This window comes from Staurois parvus, unplaced genomic scaffold (genome assembly GCF_062004578.1).
Source record: "Staurois parvus isolate SC_StPar_1 unplaced genomic scaffold, SC_StPar_1.0 ptg000712l, whole genome shotgun sequence".
NCBI lineage: Eukaryota > Metazoa > Chordata > Amphibia > Anura > Ranidae > Staurois > Staurois parvus.
Genome location: NW_028318508.1, coordinates 511,209 through 533,081, shown reverse-complemented (window position 1 = coordinate 533,081; position 21,873 = coordinate 511,209). Strand labels below are relative to the sequence as shown.

Sequence of the window (21,873 nt, the reverse complement as noted above, 5' to 3'; positions counted from 1 at the left end):
GTTTTTCGCTTTCTTCCATGTCTTTCAGGTTTTGGTTGCCATTTTAAAGCATTTGCGATCATTTTAGCTGAGCAGCCTATCATTTTCTGCATTTCTTTATATGTTTTCCCCTCTCCAATCAACTTTTTAATCAAGGTACGCTGTTCTTCTGAACAATGTCTGGAACAACCCATTTTCCTCAGAATGTCAGAGAGAAATGCACTGTAACCAGCATGTACAACATTTGCTGCCTTCCTTCCTTAAATAAGAGCAATAATTGCCACCTGTTTTTCAAAGAATGAATGACCTCACTAATAGAACTCCACACTGCTATTATTTTGAACATGCCCCTTTCAATTAGTGATTCAATTACACAGAATCAGCAGCATGCATGTCATGACTGTTGGGTCTGTTGGATTTCTATTACTCTACTACAAGTGCTAGTAAATTATTTGCCATGTAGAAATATTATTTCTACCAAAAACAGTGATTGATCAGGTTAGTGATGTCTGACTGCTATTATTTTGAGCACAACTGTATGTGATGGTGTCAAGGTCAAACAAAGCCACTGGTTCAGCATTATATGCAATGGTGGCAGCAATAAGACCAGTGGGAACCCGGCAAGAAGAGTTGCTTGGGAAATCTGGTTTTCAGAAACGAACAAGTAGGGATGTAGACCACAGAGGCCGTGCATGAAGATAAATATTTATCTGTGTGAGCCAATCCAAATAAGCAATATTTTCTTCATTATCTGGAGGGGGGAGAGACAATTCTAATTATTATATCACAGCCCAGTGTTAGGCTTTAATGAATCATGAGAAAAATAAGGGAGAAATCGCTCTTGAAATGTTGCTCGTTATAAAACAGAAGCCTTACTGAGCTTGCACATCATGTCCTTAATGTCATTAGGCCCTATTCAATTAAAGAGTGCAAATAACAGTATAACAGTAAGGATATGCAAAAAGCAGAAGCCCAGGGCAACCCAACTTAAAATGACTAAAGATAAATTTATACAGATTACTAAACGAAGCTGTAGTGACTGGTCTACAGTGTCTGAGTGACAAGACACACTATGAAAGTATCCCAATGACAGGTCTATGAATGGCCATTGAATGTAAAATACATGGGATATTAGTATCAACTCAAACAAGAAACAGTTTTTAAAGAAAATTAAAAAGATATTCAAGATCTCATCTTGCTTCCTGAATTCCCACTCGATTCTCGATTCCCACTGACGTCCATGCAAAAAACGATTCCCACTGACGTCCATGCAAAAAACGATTCCCACTGACGTCCATGCAAAAAACGATTCCCACTGACGTCCATGCAAAAAACGATTCCCACTGACGTCCATGCAAAAAACGATTCCCACTGACGTCCATGCAAAAAACGATTCCCACTGACGTCCATGCAAAAAACGATTCCCACTGACGTCCATGCAAAAAACGATTCCCACTGACGTCCATGCAAAAAACGATTCCCACTGACGTCCATGCAAAATCTACTCTCACTGACTTCCGTGCAAAATCGCCTCCCACTGACTTCCGTGCAAAATCGACTCCCACTGACTTCCGTGCAAAATCGCCTCCCACTGACTTCCGTGCAAAATCGCCTCCCACTGACTTCCGTGCAAAATCGCCTCCCACTGACTTCCGTGCAAAATCGTCTCCCACTGACTTCCGTGCAAAATCGCCTCCCACTGACTTCCGTGCAAAATCGCCTCCCACTGACTTCCGTGCAAAATCGCCTCCCACTGACTTCCGTGCAAAATCGCCTCCCACTGACTTCCGTGCAAAATCGCCTCCCACTGACTTCCGTGCAAAATCGCCTCCCACTGACTTCCGTGCAAAATCGCCTCCCACTGACTTCCGTGCAAAATCGCCTCCCACTGACTTCCGTGCAAAATCGCCTCCCACTGACTTCCATGCAAAATCGCCTCCCACTGACTTCCATGCAAAAATGCCTCCTGTCAATAGAAATCCTATGCGAAAACGTATCTTCGCGTGCCACTCTACTGTATCACTTGCAAGTCTGGAACGCACTGCTAAAAACTTGCACAGGACCCTTTTCGCAATGGCACTCAAAACACAATGCGCGTAGAACGTATCTGCGTGACCACCTCAATAGGAACACAATATCTAGTCTGTCATGTGAATCTGTGAGGTTGAATATCCTCCAAAGTCGCATATGTATGAACCAGAGTGGCTCCATTCACACCTGGGTACACAACTCGCACAGGACCCTTTTTGAACGGGCACTTAAAACACAATGCGTGTGGATTGCATCTGTGTGAACCACCTCAATAGGAACACACAATATCTAGCCTGTCATGCATATCTGTGAGTTTGAAAACGCATTCAGAATCGCATGTGTGTGAACCAGGGCGTCTCCATTCACATACGTTCATGTGCGCTACAATTCTTTAACCCCATTCTGCCATCCCTTTTTTAGGATCTGCCTGGTGGCTGGAAAGGTTCGGCGACCATGTGACTACTGTAATTGGCTGTCACAGTGGTCACATGATCAGGGAGCTAGTCTTGCCAGTTACTGATCGATAGTGGGCAGTAAGATTAGGTTCACATATGTGCAGGTGGTGTTGCTGCGGATCCGCACAAAAATCTGTGCAGCAGCACCAGCCGCACAAAAGAATGTCGACCCATGGACGGGTGCCATTAATTCTAATGGCACGCAGCCCGCACTGGAAATGGCAACCGTACTGGTGAGGGCTGCATTTTCAGAAGAAGTGCAGGGACTTCTTTCCTGCGTGTCCTGGGGCATGGGAGTCCATTCAAATGAATGGGCTCTCGTGCCCACGCAAAATGCGGACCGCAGGAATGCAGATATGTGACCCAGGGGTAAGAGCTGTATTTGACAGCTTGTTCTCTGCGCACAGAAATATTGGCTGCACTGTGATGCATACATGCGGTGCATGGGCATTAAAGCCCACGCTTTCCCTTTTACATGAGTGTTATGCAGGTGGCAACAGGTTAACTGCAGACAGGCTGCTTTTTAAGGTAATACGCATGTACACAATTTTATGGTATGAATGAGGCTCACAGAAAACCCTAATAATAACTGTGTTAATACTGAGCCGAAACAGAAGACTGCTCCATAAAAAAAAAAAATACCTGTGTTCCAAAAAATATACTGTGTTAGCATCAGATAACTCCAAAACAATGCTTCCAGACAAAGATGTGCATCCGTATTGCGTATGATCTTTTGATTATGTTGAGATCAAAAAGTCGACAAACGTCAGCCCTGAAGATTATTTCAAATAATATTTCTCTATGCGTAATCTAGGTTATGACCAGTTTTTCTTAGGCAAAGGAGGTTTGAAAATGCACGTTTCTGTCTAAAGTTTATGAGTAGATTAACATTATAAAAATAGATTGTTTTTAAGAATAATAATGATTATTTAAGTGCAGGAGTAACAGCCTGTTAAAAATCAGACACAAAGCACAGCACCTCTGTACTAAACACAATGCTAAATTGGGAAGCAATAGTGCTGATCTCTGGTCAATCTCAGCAAATGTGAAGTTTCCTGTCAATCAGTATTACTTCGTTTATGCACAGTACAGATAAACAAAGCCTCTTAGCTCTCTTGGCATTATCAGTAAATATAAAGGTGCGCAACATGCGCTATGTTTTTAAATGGAATGTTATGACCAAGAGCCATTGCGCAATTTAACAACCCTTAACCTGGAAGAAAATTTCTATGTACATAACCCTACCTATTTATTGTTCTAAAAAGCCATCTAATACCTGAATTTAAAGAATGTACAAATTCAATTTTTATATGTCAATTATTAAACACAGCAAGTACAAGGTCAGCCAAACTAAACTTTAAAAATGATTTTGGAGGCAAGAAAATGTGTGGCTTGTAAGATCAAGGCATGGCATATTTTGTGCTATTTTACTTCATTATCCATGTCAGCTGTCAATCTCTTACCAGTGGTACCAATCGTCACATCCATCGCAGCCAATCATTGGACTACCATCATCTGCTTTATTGCATCCTGGACAGATCCAGATCTGATTGCCCCATTCATCTCGGATCTACAAATAAAAAAATATGCTGAAAAGACCTACACGGAACAACCTAATGTAAAACACACCATACACTATCAAGCTGCATGAAAACAATATCAAAGTGTGGATTTTTATTTGATATAGAAAAATATGTATGTCATTAGACCAAAGCTTGAAGGCAGACTATGGGGGAGATTTACTAAAACTGGTGCAGCTGTGTATGATTCAATTAAGCTTTGGCAATAAAACCTGGAAGCCGATCAGTTTCTGTGCAGAGCTGCGCCAGATTTTGCACACTCTAGTTTTAGTAAATAACTCCCTATGTTAACTTTTGGAAGGGAATGACTGACACCGAGCAATAAACTATTGTCTGCATTTTATCACTGCAGAATACCACATATAAATTTTTGCCTAAATCCGAATGTACTCATGTACAAAAAAAGAAGGATCAAAAAGGAACCCATACCATTTACTACAACTATCAGTGAAAACTACTAGTAAAACACCACACATCTCATACAGGTAAAGCAAAACTAGAAAAATCAAGAGTGTAAACAGCTGTTTTTGATTATTGGAGACATTTATATAGAGCTGACAACGTATGCAGAGCTTTACATATACGGTACATTCACATCAGTTCCAGCGCTCAAGGAGCTTACAATCTAAGGTCAGTCACGTGCATACATATACTTGGGACCAATTGCGACAAGAGCTAGCCAACCTATCAGCATGTTTTTGGAGTGTGGGAGGTAACCGAAGTACCCAGAGGACACCCACATAAGCGCAGGAAAAACAAGCATACTCCATGTGGCAGTGTTGTGGTTGGGATGCAAACCTATGATTCTAGTATGATGCTAATATGCTAGCTAAGCCACCGTGCTGTCCCTATTAAAAAAAACCCCCCAAAAAAAAGAAAGTACTTAAACACCACTATATAGAGCAGCCTTTCTCAACCAGGGTCCCCACCCCGAGGTGCCTTGAGGTTTCTTTAGGGGTGCCTTGGCAAAATGTCTAAAAGTTGCCCAAAACTTGTATACAAGCCAGCGGGTGGAAGAAGCCTGACAGTTTCCCAAAGCCACAGGTCTTCATTGTGTGCCATATCGATCTTCTAGCCACTGGCATCCTGACAATCAATGACATCAGCTGATAAGGAGGATGTCAGATGCCTGCACAGCATCCCTGTTTGAACCACCCCTGCCCCTTTCTATCAGTGCTGGGGTTACATTAGCTCAGTGATGGAGGAAAAACTGAGAGAAACACTGTAATGCTAGTCAGGACTGTGCAAAAGTATATTTGCTTTGGAAGAATAAATCACCTTTAGAGTTGAGTGTCCTACATGTGTGGATGTTGCTGCGTTATATAAAACTATTAGAGAAGTTTTTTACATTTTAGAATGGGGTGCCTTGGGAATGTCCATAATTTTAGAGGGTGCCTTGACTGAAAAAAGGTTGAGAAACACTGATCTAGAGCATGGTTTTGCTACCAAGATCTCTCCTAAGGTTGCCAGGGATTCAGTGAGCAATGGTGGACTTCTTTCCCATCTAAACTGAAATCAAATGCAAGGGGGGCTATTTTCCACTAACCATTAAGGTAATGGGTCACCTCCAGTACTTATGTTAGAGGACACCACATGCTTTGTACTTCTTTTCTACAGTTATTATTCATTTCAAGTATCAAGGATACCCAGAAAAATGTACCAGAAATAGAGAAATTCTATTAACTAATAATTTCTGTGTCGAAACTGTGAAAGACAGAAAGCTCTATTTACCTTAACAATGGATTAGAAAACCTTACATAGGTTCTCTTTAAGACCTTGCAGAATATGTGCATCCAGCTTAAAGTGGAGTTCCACTCACGTTGTCAAAAAATAAAAGTCAGCAGCTACAAAAACTGTAGTTGCTGACTTTTAACAAACAGCCGCTCACCTGTCCCTCAGTCCCACGGTGTGTCCCCTGCAGCCCCTTTCACTGGTCGCCCTGTATTCCAGGAGACTGGCATCTTCAGTGTGGGCACCTGGCTATGATAGCTTGCGGCTTCACAGCCGGGTACCCACTGCGCATGTGCGAGTAGCGCTGCGCTTCATGAATGGTCCTGTAGTCTTCTAGGACTGGTCACATGTCCCAAAAGACTACAGGGAGGGAGGGAGGACACCTTCCGCTTCCAAGCGCCTAGGCGATCAGACCGGAAGTGGGAGCGGGTACCTGTCAAATTCAGGCGCCCGCTCCCATGCAAAGAAGTGTGCTTACTGTGAAGCACACAGACACAGCACATAGTAAAACAGCACACAGTTGGCCCTCTGATCGCCCCTCATGTTAACACCTTCCTGCCCAGTGCCATTAGTACATTGTCAGTGCTATTTTTTAGCACTGATCACTGTATTGGTGTTACTGGGGAAGTCAGTGACACCAAGTCAGTTCCCCCCAGTGTCAGAATGCCCGCCGCAGGCCCGCTATAGGTCACTGATCGCCGCCATTACTAGTAAAAATGTATAAAAAAACGAAATCCCAGTCGGGAAGCGGTTAACTCAGCCACGCCCCCCGCATTTGTAAATGCTATAACTTTCACGTAAACCAATTTACATGTATTGGGATTTTTTTTTAGCAAAGACATGTAGCAGATTACATTTTGGCCTAAATTTATGGCACAATTTGATTTTTTAAATTTTTTTACTGGACATGTTTAATAGCAAAAAGTAAAAAAAAAAAAATTCTCAAAATTGTTGGAAAAAAATAAAAAATGCACAGGTGATCAAATACCACTGAAAGAAAGCTCAATTTCTGGGAAGAAAAACTATGTAAATTTAATTTTGGTGCAGTGTTGCATGACCGCGCAATTGTCAGTTAAAGTAACGCAATGTTGTAACGCAAAAAATTGCCTGATCAAGAAGGGGGGATAAATCCTCTTGAGGGCAAGTGGTTAATGGACAATGTCCATTCACAGGAGCGCAGCTTGGGAGCAAGTCTGCTTGAGTGCCTCAATAGCAAAAGGTTTGCTATTAGCAGCACTTGGTGGGGGGGGGGGGGGGGGGAGGAGCCAGGACCACCAGCGGGGGACCCAAAGAGAGGAAGATCGGGGGTGCTCTGTGCAAAACCAATGCACAGAGCTGGTAAGTATAACATGTTTATTTTTTTGTTATTTTTAATTACAACCTTTGGAATCACTTTAATGTAGCTGTGTGTACTGTACTGTTCCATAGACAACAACTATCCTTTGTTCAGATCATTTAAAAAAAGTTGCTTTTACACCCGTGTGCAAGAGGCCATACTGTCTTTTTATTTTTTTTTAACTTTTCTATGACTTATAGGACAATACAGTACATCCGTCACCTTATAAACATAAATGCGCTAGGAATATTTGCATACAGATTCGGTTTCAGGAGGAAAAAACTTTAAGTGGTATTTGAATACAAGTTTTAAATACGCACCAACATATTTATGTAAATCTGAAGGAAAGTTCTCTTTAAAAATACACTTTATTAGGCTTGTGAAGTTCCAAGCTTTGCATTTTTACTTATTAGCCAAACACTCCTATTCAACTTGCTGATAACATCAAAGGTATAAAAAGTTGTTACTGAGTAACTTTCCATTTACTTTATGACATCGTTGTCACTTTGAAATAAAGGACAAGTAAAATTAAACTGGAAATGTAGTCTTACTGATGAGGTACTGTTCACTACTTCAATTCTGTTAGAAAGTTGCCTTACCTGCAATACATTCTATTTTACCCCCCATGAAACTGACCTAACAACATCCAATGTTTTCAAGCAATGCGAACAATCAGATTATCAGCCACATAGTATTTTCTTTTGAAAGAAAGGACCAACCAGGAGGATCACTTACTTGTGCACAGGGAAGGCAGATACAGTGGGAATCGAAGGTTTGGGCACCCCAGCTAAAAATTTGTATTAATGTGCATAAAGAAGCCAAGGAAAGATGGAAAAATCTCCAAAAGGCATCAAATTACAGATTAGACATTCTTATAATATGTCAACAAAAGTTAGATTTTATTTCCATCATTTACACTTTCAAAATAACAGAAAACAAAAAAGTGGCGTCTGCAAAAGTTTGGGCACCCTGCAGAGTTAATATCTTGTACTGCCCCCTTTGGCAAGTATCACAGCTTGTAAACGCTTTTTGTAGCCAGCCAAGAGTCTTTCAATTCTTGTTTGAGGTATCTTTGCCCATTCTTCCTTACAAAAGTCTTCCAGTTCTTTGAGATTTCTGGGCTGTCTGTCACACACTGCTCTTTTAAGGTCTATCCATAGATTTTCAATTATGTTGAGGTCAGGAGATTGTGAAGGCCATGGCAAAACCTTCAGTTTACACCTCTTGATGTAATCCCCCGTGGATTTCGAGGTGTGTTTAGGATCATTATCCATTTGTAGAAGCCATCCTCTCTTTAACTTCAGCTTTTTCACAGATGGCATCAAGTTACCATCCAAAATTTGCTGAAATTTTATTGAATCCATTTTTCCTTCTACTCGTGAGATGTTCCCTGTGCCACTGGCTGCAACACAACCCCAAAGCATGATTGATCCAACCCCATGCTTAACAGTTGGACAGAGGTGCTTTTCATTAAATACTGTGCCCCTTCTTCTCCAAACGTACCTTTGCTCATTCCGGCCAAAAAGTTCAATTTTAACCTCATCGGTCCACAGAACTTGTTTCCAAAATGCATCAGGCTTGTCTATATGTTCATTTGCAAAGTTCAAATGATGATTTTTGTGGTGAGGACGTAGAAGAGGTTTTCTTCTGATGACTCTTCCATGAAGACCATATTTGTACAAGTATCTCTTTATAGTGGAATAGTGTACCACAACTCCAGTGTCTGCCAGATCTTTGTGGAGGGATCGTGCAGTCAAACGTGGGTTTTGAATTGTTTTTCTCACAATCCTGCGAGCTGTTCTGTCTGATATTTTTCTTGGTCTTCCAGATCTTGCTTTAACTTCCACTGTTCCTGATGACTGCCATTTCTTAATTACATTCCGAACAGAGGATATTGACATCTGAAAACGCTTTGCTATCTTCTTATAGCCTTCTCCAGCTTTGTGAGCGTCAATTATTTTCAGTTTCAGTTTTCTAGACAATTTGCTTAGAAGAACCCATGGTGCTGATTGTTGGGGCAAGGTCAGATGAGTCTGGGCATTTACAACCTTTGAGATTGACATCACCTGGTCTGCCCAGACGATGATTGAGAACAATCCATGACACTGGCATGTCTCAGCTTTGCAAAGGGGGCAGTGCATGCTATAAATTCTGCAGGGTGCCCAAACTTTTGCAGACGCCATTTTTTTGTTTTCTGTTATTTTGAAAGTGTAAATGATGGAAATAAAATCTAACTTTTGTTGACATATTATAAGAATGTCTAATCTGTAATTTGATGCCTTTTGGAGATTTTTCCATCTTTCCTTGGTTTCTTTATGCACATTAATACAAATTTTTAGCTGGGGTGCCCAAACTTTCGATTCCCACTGTATGTTGCAGAAAATCAACACTCAAGTTCTCTCACCTCCTCCTGCATATCTCCCCACAGATTCTGCGGGACTGCCTAAATTTTGACACAAATCCACCAGTTCCCGTGGATCCAAGCATTGCCCCACAACCAACCCATTTGACAATGTCACAATTCTTGAGAGTGGGAGCAGGGCAGCAGAAATGAAAGCCAAATTTAAACAGCATCTGGTACCGCAGTTTATTAAAAATGTACTTTCAAAATGTGTAACTAATCAAATGCACGGGAATTGCAGCCATCCAAGATGTTCTGATACTGATAAGCTGCTATACAGTTTAAGTCGGCCGTCATTTATCTAAATGTAAAACAAAAACCCTGCAAGGCTGATGGGGGTAGCAGAACTGGAGGAGGAGAGAGCACAGAAAGCAGGGACAGCAAAGGAGGAAGGTAGCACCTACATTTTATTATTTATGTAAATACAACAGCCTGCCTTTCAACAAGCAATGCTGGGTCACCACGGTGTGGGAACTATAGCCGATGAGCTCCAGTCACTGCACACCTTACCCACTTTGGCATAAAACATAACTTTTATTGTAAATTTCAAACAACATATATCCAAATATATTCAAAGTTTCCCATGTGGATTCATATCTACAGGGACAACATAAACTTAAAAGTGTTAATAAAGCAATTTCTTAAATAAAAATACTTACCTGCTTTGTGCAATGGTACTGAACACAGTGGTCCAGAATCTCTTCTGGGGTCCCCTGCTGGCAATGTTGACTCTTCCTCTTCTGTGTCTGCCTCCAAAGCAAACAGCTTGTTATGGGGGCAAACGTGGCCTTGCTCCTGAACCGGGCTGTGCGTGCTCATAGACACACACAGTGCGGCTCGGCAGCCACCTCTCACCTCTCTATTCCCAGGATCTGACTGACAGCAGCAGGAGCCAATGGCTCCCCACTGCTGCCTGATCCTCCTGTGAGAAGAGAGACAGGGGATGCAGATGGTCACAACGCTGGATGGATACAGGACTTAGGTAAGGGAGGGAACTCACTCTAATTCAAACATCTAATAACAAATTAGAATATATCTCAAATTCATAAATCACCCCCCCCCCCCCCAAAAAAAGGCAAAACAAAATAATAGTGCTTATTCACCAAAACAAACCAAACACCCAACATGTTTTGCCTCAAATTTAGGCTTATGTATGGGTGAACTGTGTAACTCATAGTTGTCAGGTTTCTGTAGGCTTAGACTCACTATGTTCCTTTAGGACACACACAATATTCAGTGCAATTGACTTGCCCGTTCTGAGGTGTCCTTCATTCTCAAGTTTCAAAGTTGGTAGGTATGCTCCCGGGTCAAAAGATACGTGAAGAACCTGGTGCCCTTCCTCTCTGGTCTGGTATTTTCAATGTGTCCAGATTATATTTATCAATGCAACCTGAAACCCTAGCCTGTGTTTAATAACCATAGTATATGCCATAAATGTTGCAGATGTTTTGGCCTTCTTGCTAAAATATGCAGGACCAAAAGAGCTGGAAGACATTTTATTTTTTTTCATTCAAAAATAAATAAAAACACAGAACACTAAGAAAAGAAGGGGATGAGTTAAAAACAGATGGGGTCAAAGTCAATTGTCTAATGTTCATGGCCTAATCCAAGTCACATATTGGTCATCTTGGTTTGGAATGTTCATTTCTAATCTCAGCATTTCAAGAAGAAAAAAAAAGCCTAACACTAACCATTTTTAAAAATATTTCCTTCTCCTCATTCTACCTATCCTGCATACCTGTGTGATCTGGGCACTTACCTTTTTTAATCCAATCTAGTCACGTGAGCCTGCAGCATCAGTTCCCTTGTGTAAGGGAGCGCTCAACAACAGCTGTGAATTCTGACAGCTGTGATGTCAGCCATACATAGGCTCCCATTGATGGTGCTGTCCCCTCCCCGCTGCAGTAGCTGCTCATTGACACAGGGGAGCCAGAGCTGCAGTTCACATGATGGGACCGGAGCAGATTAAAATGTTTTTTTTTCCCTACGGGGGGGTGATTATTAAAAATTAGTCTTTTCTTCCACTTTAATGTTTACAGTTTTAAGGTAAAAGGAAACTAGATAATTCTCAAATTTAGGTTGCTGATCAGTGAAAATGATTTAACATTTCTACCTCTACATCTGTGCCGAATAGGAACAAATACATGATGTAAACAAGAAGATCATTAATCCTGACCACACTTACCACGTAGGTGCTGACTGTCTCTGTGACAACACTCCTGTACGGAGTCTTCGAGTTTTCTTTGTTTGGTGCAGGGGCAGCAGGAGGTGGGTTTGGAGCGGGTGATGAAGCTGCAGGGGCAGGAGGGGCTTGGACTGGAGGAGGCACGACAAGAACTGGAACGGGTGCTGGAGATGGGGTAGGTGGAGGCGATTTAGGCAAGGACGGTGTTGTAGCTGCTTTTGCATCTGGAGCGGATACCACTTTGCTGATGACACTAGGAAAGACAAAAAAAAATGAAATCTGGATCTTTTCTTCCAAATATAAAAATAATTCCAATGATTTTGTGGCATGCCATAAACCTTATCTGTATACAAAAGTGTACTGGCAATGAAAACAATGATTATGAAAGTTTAGAGAAGTGGCATAGATGGTAAACGAACAGATAAAGAGGTCAGTAAAAAAACCGCTGAACCCGACTGTTATGAACAGTATTTTCCATTCTCATTTTTCTCCAGTTTCCTTCCTATTAATAATTGTGCTTCCTTCTCCAAATGGTTCTCTGACCTCACCAACAGTGTGTACATAACATGCACTGCTGGAGAAGGCCAAGGGCAGGATGGAGACCCTTTATTCTAGAGAGAACTTCTAAAAACACAGCACTATAGTGCACTGGCTTTTCTACATACAGGAGTTTTTGAGATACTGTTTTTCAGCAATTGTTTGGCAGCTGATATAGCATTGTCTGCAGAATTTGTAATTCAATACTGGGAGAGTAGTAGTAAAAAAATCTAGATAAGCTTGGCATTTCCAAAAGTCATTCATTTTATATACAGTGCATATAAAGTATTCAAGGACGTGGCCATCCTTTAGACATCATTCCCTTTTTTAGCTTCCCATTTGCAAATTCTCCTTAAAATCTGGAATTTATTTTAATATTTTGAGATGTTAAAGAAACTATATCACAAAAAATATTATATTGCAATCTGAATGCATACATATACACTACATGCAGTTTTAAAGTGTTACTAAACCCACCACAGTAAAATCAGCCTGTATATGCAATAAAACAGGCTTGTTATACTCACTGTGGAACCTAAGGGTTTAATCCTCTGCACTGTGTAAAAAAAAAAAGGCCCAGTGATCCTTTCTTCTCTGTTCCCCCCCTTTTTGAAGCGACCACCTCTTATCTCCTAATAAGACAGACTGAACCGTGGGCATTTGCACATGCTCAGTTTGGTGTGTATTTCTAGAGGGTTTTTTTTTTCTTGGGAGAGCGCATATGACCAGCACAGAGCCAATCAGCACTGTCCAGACAGAGGTAAGGGGATTTGCATCCTCCAAGAGCAGAAACAAAACTCCTCCTACATGCTTTAGCTAGTGCTGGGCTGGACACTGATAGAAGTCACAAGACTAACTGTGACTAACTTCTGATGAGAGAAGGTATGTAGCAGTTTATATATACTAAAATAATTGCATTTCCGTGTTCTGTGTACTGTGGGAGACCAGATAAAGAGAATGCAAAGTCCTGGGTTTAGTAACACTTTAAGAGTGTAATCATTCTAGTATTCAGTATAAAAACTTTATATAGTAGAGAAATACACAGCAGCATGTTTCCCTAGTAAAACACACACAGCACATTATGTAAAACAGCACCCAGTTAACCCTTTGATTGTCTCAGATGTTAACCCCTTCTTGCCCAGTGCCATTAGTACAGAGTCAGTGCTTTTTATTAGCACTGATCACTGTATTAGTGTCATTGGGATATCAGTGGCAGTTAGTCAGTTCCAACCCAGTGCCAGAATGCCCATCGCAGTTGAGCTATAAGTCGCTGATCGCCGCCATTACTAGTATATATAAAAATAAAATTCAGTATATATACACCACCATTTGTAGACGCTATAACTTTCACATAAACCAATTAATTTACACGTATTAGGATTTTTTTTTTTTTTTTTTTAGCAAAGAAGCAGCAGAATACATTTTGGCCTAAATTTATGATGAAATTAGATTTTTTAAATTTTTTGTACTGAATATGTTTAATAGCAAAAGAGTCAAAAATATTGTTTTTTTTTTTTCAAAATTGTTGGGCTTTTTTTGTTTATAGCGCAAAAAATAAAAACTGCACAAGTGATCAAATACAACCGGGGAAAAAAGGACATAATTTAAATTTATGTACAGCGTTGCATGACCGTGCAATTGTCAATTAAAGTAAAGCAGCGTCATTCCACAAAAAATGGCCTAGTCAGGAAGGGGGTAAATCCTCTGGTGGGCAAGTGATTAAATCAGGCCTATGGAAGAAGGGAACCACTGTAGGTAACGGCAAATCTCAGGAGAAAATCTATCTTTCCACTAAGCATGCTCAGTAAGGCCTCAATAGTGTAAAGTTGGCCATACAGTGATTGAAATTCAGCCAGCTCAGCAGAGCCAGGCAAATTTCAGTCAGTGTGTGACTGTTCCCTCTCAACATCCTTTGATCAGGCTCAGTTGGTGCAAACAAGTTAAAATGTTTTTCTTGATCAGTGGCTGTAGCAATTTGATCAGTGTATTCTGATGACAGTGGAAGCTGCTGTCAAAATGCAACATCTTAGCCAGGGGTGAAATTCCTCCATCCATGGATGAATGTGTTGGCTAGAGAACGAAGAAAAAAAAAAAACTAACAGTGTATGGCCAGCTTTAGTTATGGTTGTGCCTAAAAAAGACAAAAAAAATTACCAAACCCATAAATGTTTTCTAATGTAAGTAAAATTCATTGCAAGAAACATGACATGACATGTTTTAACCCTTTGTTAAACTATTCTATTCCAGGCTTTGAAGAGTCTCTGCTATAGACACCATGATATACAGGTGTAGACTGTCTCTTCCTTACTCAGGTTACCTTCCAGTCATATGCTAAATACTATACTTTGAGTCTAGGAAGATGTCTACAAAACAAAGTAATGTGCCTTTACTTTTCCCTTTAAGTCCTCAAAGATAAGAATGTTGTGGCTGAACAAAAAGCGTATGCTGGTGCTATTACCTTGGAATTTGCATCAACAGGAACCAGACAAACAGGACAATACAATCACACATGAAAGGTGGCACTGTAAGGTTAATTCCAACATCAATTATAGGAAATTATAGCAATTGTGTGACAGAGACTAACCTGACATTACTAGTATTGTACACCAAAAAATTCCATATTTCTGTGTATTTAGACTACTATTATCTTAATTCATATATTATATGAATGTTGCTGTAGCTTTCTGTAAAGAAATTACCTGACAATGCATGCCAACTTCAAAAACGCACAAAATTAAAACTATCAGTTAAAGCAAATTGGATTGCATACAAAATGCAGGAAAGAAGAGAAAAGACCAGCAAAATAAAATCCACATACATAGATGCAGAGTCTGCACATTATGAATTCTGTTCTAAATCACAATTATAAATGCAAAAGCAGTTCTAAAAACAGACTTGGACCACATGAGATCAGAACTGTTCTTTTGCCTGCTGATTAAGTAGGAACAGTGTTATGCATTAACAATATGCAAAGTCATTTGTATTCAATGTGATTAAAAATAATTAAAGACACATAAAGACGTGTAGACATCATAATCAGTAAATATGGAGTCTGGAGTTTGAAACAAAATGTGGGAACTACTCGAACGAACATTAATGGAGACCAATTTTAGTGCTGATAACTTTTATCTCCAAGATGAAGGAGTGTCTAAGTCTTTCAGCTTCTAACATTAAAGACATTACAAATATTTGCTAATTCAATACTTCCTTCCTGAAACGATTCTAGAAGCAAGGATTTCTGGCAGGCAGAAAGGCAAACGCGTAAACACTGTAACCTCAGCAGTTAAAATGTTTCCTGCTGACTTCCTTAGTAGTGTCAAGTAGAGTCTACTCAAAGTTTAATATACAGACCCTTCAGGCCAGCATCCAGGCTAACACGGTCACATAGGTAAATAGACCTCAAAACTGAACATGAGTTATATTACTTTACATTGATATAAACATGATATTCAACTTTATATCTGCTTTTATCAATTTAAAAGCGACACCACTATAATGTTGAGCTTACTCATGTTATAAATCTTTAACAATTTAAAAAATAAAGGATTTCTTTGCTTTATTCCATAGTAAATCCAAATTACTCCAACTATGTGTTGAGCCATACAGCACTCAGAGCTGTGACAATTAATGCAGAGGTGTCTACAGCCATTAATGAGCAACACCTAATATTTACAAGTTACTTCAAATGGGATGAGTCATCGATTGGCAAACGAATTTCATGTAGAAACGTTACGCCAGCCAGAGGCGGTTTGAATCTCAACCAGTTCAGAAGGAATTGGGCGAGATTCGAACCAAGTATGGGCAGGTTAACTGTACCCGAGTTGATCAATTGATCAACTATGGTACAACCAGCCTGCCGGATTTTACATACGATTATCGCTAGCGGCTGGTATAGCCACTAGCAACAAACACTGTCTTCTCCTGGTGGGGATGGCTTCCCCTGCCCTCCCGACAGGAGAATACAATGGCTCGGTAGGAGGGATTCCCCTGTCGACACGGTCTGTCTTGATGAGGGAATTAAGCACTGTGTATGGCCTGCCTTAGTCACTTGGTTTTGATTTTTCCTACCCATTGCCAAATCATCCCAGGATTAGGCCACCACAAAGGCTGTCTGGTCTATGGAGATACCAATGTCAGTCACTCAAGAGAAAGGATATGTGTAAGAGAACTGATAATCCTCAATTGTTTATGGCTTGCTTAAACTGACTCGGTTGCAAAAATAAGAATGCACACAAAAAAAAAAAAAAAACTCCCTGCAAAGAGGACATCTAACATCTACCAATTCTTCCGCTGTGCAACACTGATCTCCACTATTCTGAAGAGTAACTGCTGCCCAAAGAACCTTCAGGAAATTACACGTTTCAGAAGTGTTGGATTCCTGGTCTCCAGCTGTATACCATGGGTTCTCCCACCTCCCTACATAACTACTCTGCCCTGTATGGGGCCAGAAGGAGGAACACAATAAATGGGATAAAACCAAGTTAGTCACTTGGTTTTGATTTGTCCTGCCAATTCATCCCCAAGATTAGGTTAACACCAAGATTGTCTGCTCTAGGACGATACCCATGATCATGGTTATACATCAATCACTCAAGAGAAACATAATGTGTAGCAGATCTGAATCTTAATTTGTTTATGGCTTGTTTAAACTGACTCGGTTGCAAAAATAATGCACAAAAAAGGGCTCCCTGCAAAGAAGACACCTAAAATGCACCAACTTTTCTGCTGCCTGCACCACTGATTTCAGCTGTACTGAAGGTAACTGCTGCCCAAAGAATCTTCAGAAAATAACACATTTCAGAATTGTTGGATTCCTGGTCTCCTGCTGTATGCCATGGGTTCTTCCACCACCCTACGTAACTACCGTTTCCTGCACTGATGTAGTTGCCGGCAGAAAGAACACAATAAATGGAGGTTGAGACCACAAATCTGAGACTCCTGGGAGTTTTGAAGATCCTGAAGATTTTTTACCTAACTTTTTTTTTTACTTTGCAGGTCCATATACTCAATATAAATGACCAATTTGTAAATATTCCCTGAAGTGGTGTAGTGCAACTGTATGTAAATTAGAAAGTCTAATTTAAGTAAGATAGTAAGTCTAAGTTTAATAAAAGCACTATAATCTTGCAACATGTGGCCTTCAAGCACCAAATATCTAGAGTTAAAGAGAAATAAGCAAGCAAAGTAAAATTAAATCTTTGGTAAGTGCAACATAGTAGAAGCATGATGCACTATTAGCTACATATATCTGCACGGATGTCCGTGGCCTGTCAACATGCAGTTCCATTCTCACATGTAAAATGTAAACAGTGTTTCATTTTGGCAACTGATCCTGACCTACAGATTATGCAGAACAGTGCCAACTCTATTCTTCAACCTCCACATGAGTAACACAGGTTCAGGTCAGCCATATGACCATGGCTTGCCAGCTAAGAAAATTACACCAGCAAACAGCTGTAAGATGGCTTGTTTATTTGCGGTAATTAGTTTTAAATTCCTGTGGCGCTTGCTTTCTTATATAGGCTACATTAATACTTTCTGTGGCTTTTTAAGAACTAAAGAAAAAAAAAAAAAGCCTTCAGACTATTTCTACCTGCCGAAGGCTGTTTCTCATTGTACCGTTTCATCATAAAATTCAAAGCAGAAATCAGATTTCAGTGATTTCTTTCATCCTAGGTCTCCTTGCCGATTAAAGACTCTGATTTATAGGATATATTGTAAATAAAAGCTCATATCCTAAAGGGTTAAAACAAGTTCTCCCCCCATATGATGTACACCGCTACTACTTTTTTTTTGCTTTACACAGTCACTCAGCAGTCTTTAATGCGGCTATCCAGCTGTTAACAGTTTTTATTTCTTTGTAATAAACCACTAAACTCCACATTGTAAAATAATTTGGAGGCCCATTAGCACAGCAATAAACATGGACTGTCCCTGCCAGGGATCCATTGTTTAACTTTTCCCAAACAGTGGTTTACCCTTCCACATTCTTCTCCCTGCAGTATCATTTCTTCCTCCTCATTTAATTCCACTGCAGGTTCTCCTTCATAGGCTTCTGTTGAATGAGCAATCTCTAGCAAAGTAACCAACACCGCCCACAGCTGTATCCCACAATAGGCCCATGCTGCTAGCATTACGTTTTCTGAAGGATTTGGTCACGCTGCCCTAACTGCTGCACACACTAGCCTTATTCATAAAAACGTGCAGAAGGAGGGATTTTCAGCAGGATTCCTTTACCTGTTTCCCCACCACAAAACAGTGAAATAAATAGATTGGGTCATAAGATGCTTGGCCTGAAATGCAAACCAACAGCTTGACAAGTCAATAAAGAGCCACCCATTCTTACCCAAACACAGAGAAAGCTAAGGTTAAGGGCAAACACAATTTGAATATGACCAAGAGGGGCACCTTAATGAACCCTAGTCTTCAGTTTCGGAATACAAAACACTAAGGTTAGTGCTATTTAAATGGCCAGACCAGAGCTGAGATGGGCTGCATACCTTTACGCATTTATGCATCTCAAAACAACAGATAGAATATTGGAGCTCACCAGTAGTAATACATTAGAGCAAAAATATGGAAATTTGGATTAATCTAAAACTACAGATAATCAATGAGACTGTAGGCTCTAAAAAATTAGACTGTAGGCTCTAAAAAACAAAAACAGTTTTGTAAATTACTGGATTAATTTAGAAAGGTCTTAATTTTTTAAGTAATTAAGAAATCTATGAAAACAAACAACAATACCTTTAACAGTTGATCCAATTTAAAGCTTAAAATACATTAAATATAAAATTTAAGGCTTTCCAAAACGAAACCAGAACTCCAGCCAAAACTTTTTTTCTTAAATTCTTTTGCGTAATTGGCGAAAGGTTGGAACCTTTGTTATGTTTCTACTGCGGTCTGTGTTTCCGTAAGGAAGATCCCTTCACTTGTTAGTTTTCACCAGGACTGGAGAGATATCATTCAATGGGGACATGAACTTGTGACAGCCTGAAGTAAGGATCTCCCATCACTTGTTGTGTTTCAGGGGCAAAAACTGAAGGAAAATTTCCGTGATGGCACACAAACCCCAATTTAGTAGTATTTCAGTCAGTGGCTACCATTGATCCACTGGTATCAAACTAATGTACAAAGAGTGGGTTCACCTTTAATGACTTTTGCCAAAAACATCCCCAAGCATTACAGTGTCCTCGGTACATTAGCATGTAATGCTCAGTTTCGTAAAAGAATGCTTACTGCTTAAGCTGTTTATTTCAATGCTGTGCCCTCGTGGTCTTGCAGACGGCAGAATGTATCGAGTATTGGATGCGTGGCCCTAGAAACTCATGAACAAGCACTCTTTTCCCTACCCAAGCATGCACACTCCACTGTCCCAGAAAGCTGAGCAGGGGTAGGGAATGAAGGTGAGGGATTGTTTATGAGTATGGTGGGGTGGGGTGGGGTGAGTATGGTGGGGTGGGTAAGGCGGGGTGGGGTAAGACAGGGTGGGGTGGGGTGAGCACTCACCCAATGTTTGGTATGTCCTACCATCTAACGAATTGAGAGGATGATGAAATGCTGAAAAACTATTCTTTAACAAATTATGCACTGCATGTACTTTGGCTAAAAACATTGCCAAGCATTATTATGGCCTACGCCAGTAGATGAACTCAACCTTAAATGGCAATAATAGATATATCTGACAAGTTATTCTTTGTCCTGCATGAAACCACTTCTATTTTCTCCCTCTTCTAGAAAGTAATGGGCAAGGAAAAAAAAAAACTTCAGACATGAATGCTAATTTGCATTGTGCATGAAACTTATTTCCTACATAAAGTACCTCAGTGTCCAGTAGATGCCATATCTTAAGCACCTGCTGGCATTAAATCAATTAGTGATCAGTGACTTGATAACCGTGCAGAGAAAATGCTGTAATGCACTGTTCAAATACAACATTAAGAAGCAGTCTTAAATATTTTAAGTCCAAATGAACTAACACCACCTAACCCATTATGGATAAGATCTGTTAAAAACATTAAAACACAATTTATGGAAGCTGTGGCCAGAGATAAGCTTAATTTGCAGACTGACCTTTTATTTATTTAGGAAACCAAATGAGTTCTAATTGCATTAGAATTGAATCCAGTAAATTTCCCTGAAATACTAATTTGGCAGCCATGGAATTGGTATGTCGGCAAAAGCGGTTATTGTAAATGGCAGAGTGTACAGTACAATCAGATTGCTGAATTATTTTTCTCTTCAGAAACACCATTTTCCTGAGCAAGAGACAGAATACACAGTTCCAGACAACAGAAAAAGATGGAGAATAAGTTAACAGATGAAGGGTGCCTGTTCAGCTCAATAGTCATTGATAAATGGCGGAAGAAAATGCAGAACAGTCGCACTCCTCATATGCTTTTATTTCCAGTATACCAGTACAAACTTCACATATCAGTGGGGGGAAAAGAGATGTCAATGCGCTTCACAGTTAGTTGTAACCTACGATTGTCACCATTAAGCATGGAACACGTTAACATCGCTGCTTCCCCCCCATTGATGTGTGATGTCTGTACTGGTATACTGCCAATAAAAGCATATGAGGAGTGCGGCTGTCCTAGATTTTCTTCCCCCCAAGATTAGATCCATCTATGGGCAGTCCGGATTTTACTGAAGTCGGTCCATTGACCGACTTCAGTACAACCAGCTTGTCATGATTTTTGCATGTGATGGCTAAAGCCACCAGCCGTAATCATTGTGTTCTGGCGGCAGGGAAAGCTCCCTGCCGGCAGAACATAATAGCTCAGTGGGAGGGATTTCCCCATAAACACTGACTGTGCCAATCGATTGGCCTGCCTAAGATACATTCCTGAGCTTAAACATAATTGAAATACGCCTGAAACATGAGACGCCCATCCATAAAATAAACACTCAAATTGAAAATATTGAGCCGATTGGTTGCCCTATTAAAGCAGTTGGCTGACCCTCCCAATACTGATCCAGAGTATATATACAAATCAGGAAACCTAGGGTATGACCAAAGTCTTTATCTGCATACTTGTAGTTCCATGATTCCAGGTATTAAAGCTAAAGGGTCAGTATGATGGTCAGGCAACTGGCATTATCAGAAAAGGCCATTATCAAGGTCATCCTATATATTTCCTTTAAGGCCCACACCCAGAGCAGGGTTCCGAAAGCAAGACATAGAAGCAAAGAAATAAAATTGAATGTGTTGATGGGGCAATCAAGCTGTGTCGATGGAGGAATCTCTCCTGCAGCACTATCTTATACAAAAAATCTGACAGGCTGGTTTTACTGAAGTTGATTGATGGATTGAATTCAGTACAACCAGCCTGTCCATAGATGGATTGAATCTTGACTGGTTCAGCAGAGACTAGCCAAGATTTGATCCATTTATGGCCAGCTTAATACCTTCTAATACCCCTCTTCTCTGTGGTCATTACTGTCACTATAGAATAGTTAAAGTGTTACTAAACCCGGACCCTGCATTCACTATATCTAGTCTCCCACAGTACACAGAAATGAAATTATTTTAGTAAACAAACTGATAAATACCTTTTCTCATCAACAGTTAGAACAGTCGTGTGACTTCTATCAGTGTTTGGCTGAGCACTGATTAAAGCATGTAGGAGGAGTTA

At 40.3% G+C, this 21,873-nt stretch overlaps 1 protein-coding gene across 1 annotated transcript in view; it reads right to left on the bottom strand.

Annotated features, from left to right (window-relative positions):
- Window positions 1-21,873, bottom strand: part of TAF3 (TATA-box binding protein associated factor 3) — a 159,734-nt gene that overhangs the window by 3,875 nt on the left and 133,986 nt on the right. The window contains exons 5-6 of the mRNA XM_089653433.1: window positions 11,699-11,951; window positions 3,929-4,035 (exon numbers count right to left, since the gene is read on the bottom strand). Of these exons, the coding sequence (XP_089509559.1) occupies window positions 3,929-4,035; window positions 11,699-11,951 (360 nt within the window). The remainder of the gene's footprint in view (window positions 1-3,928; window positions 4,036-11,698; window positions 11,952-21,873) is intronic.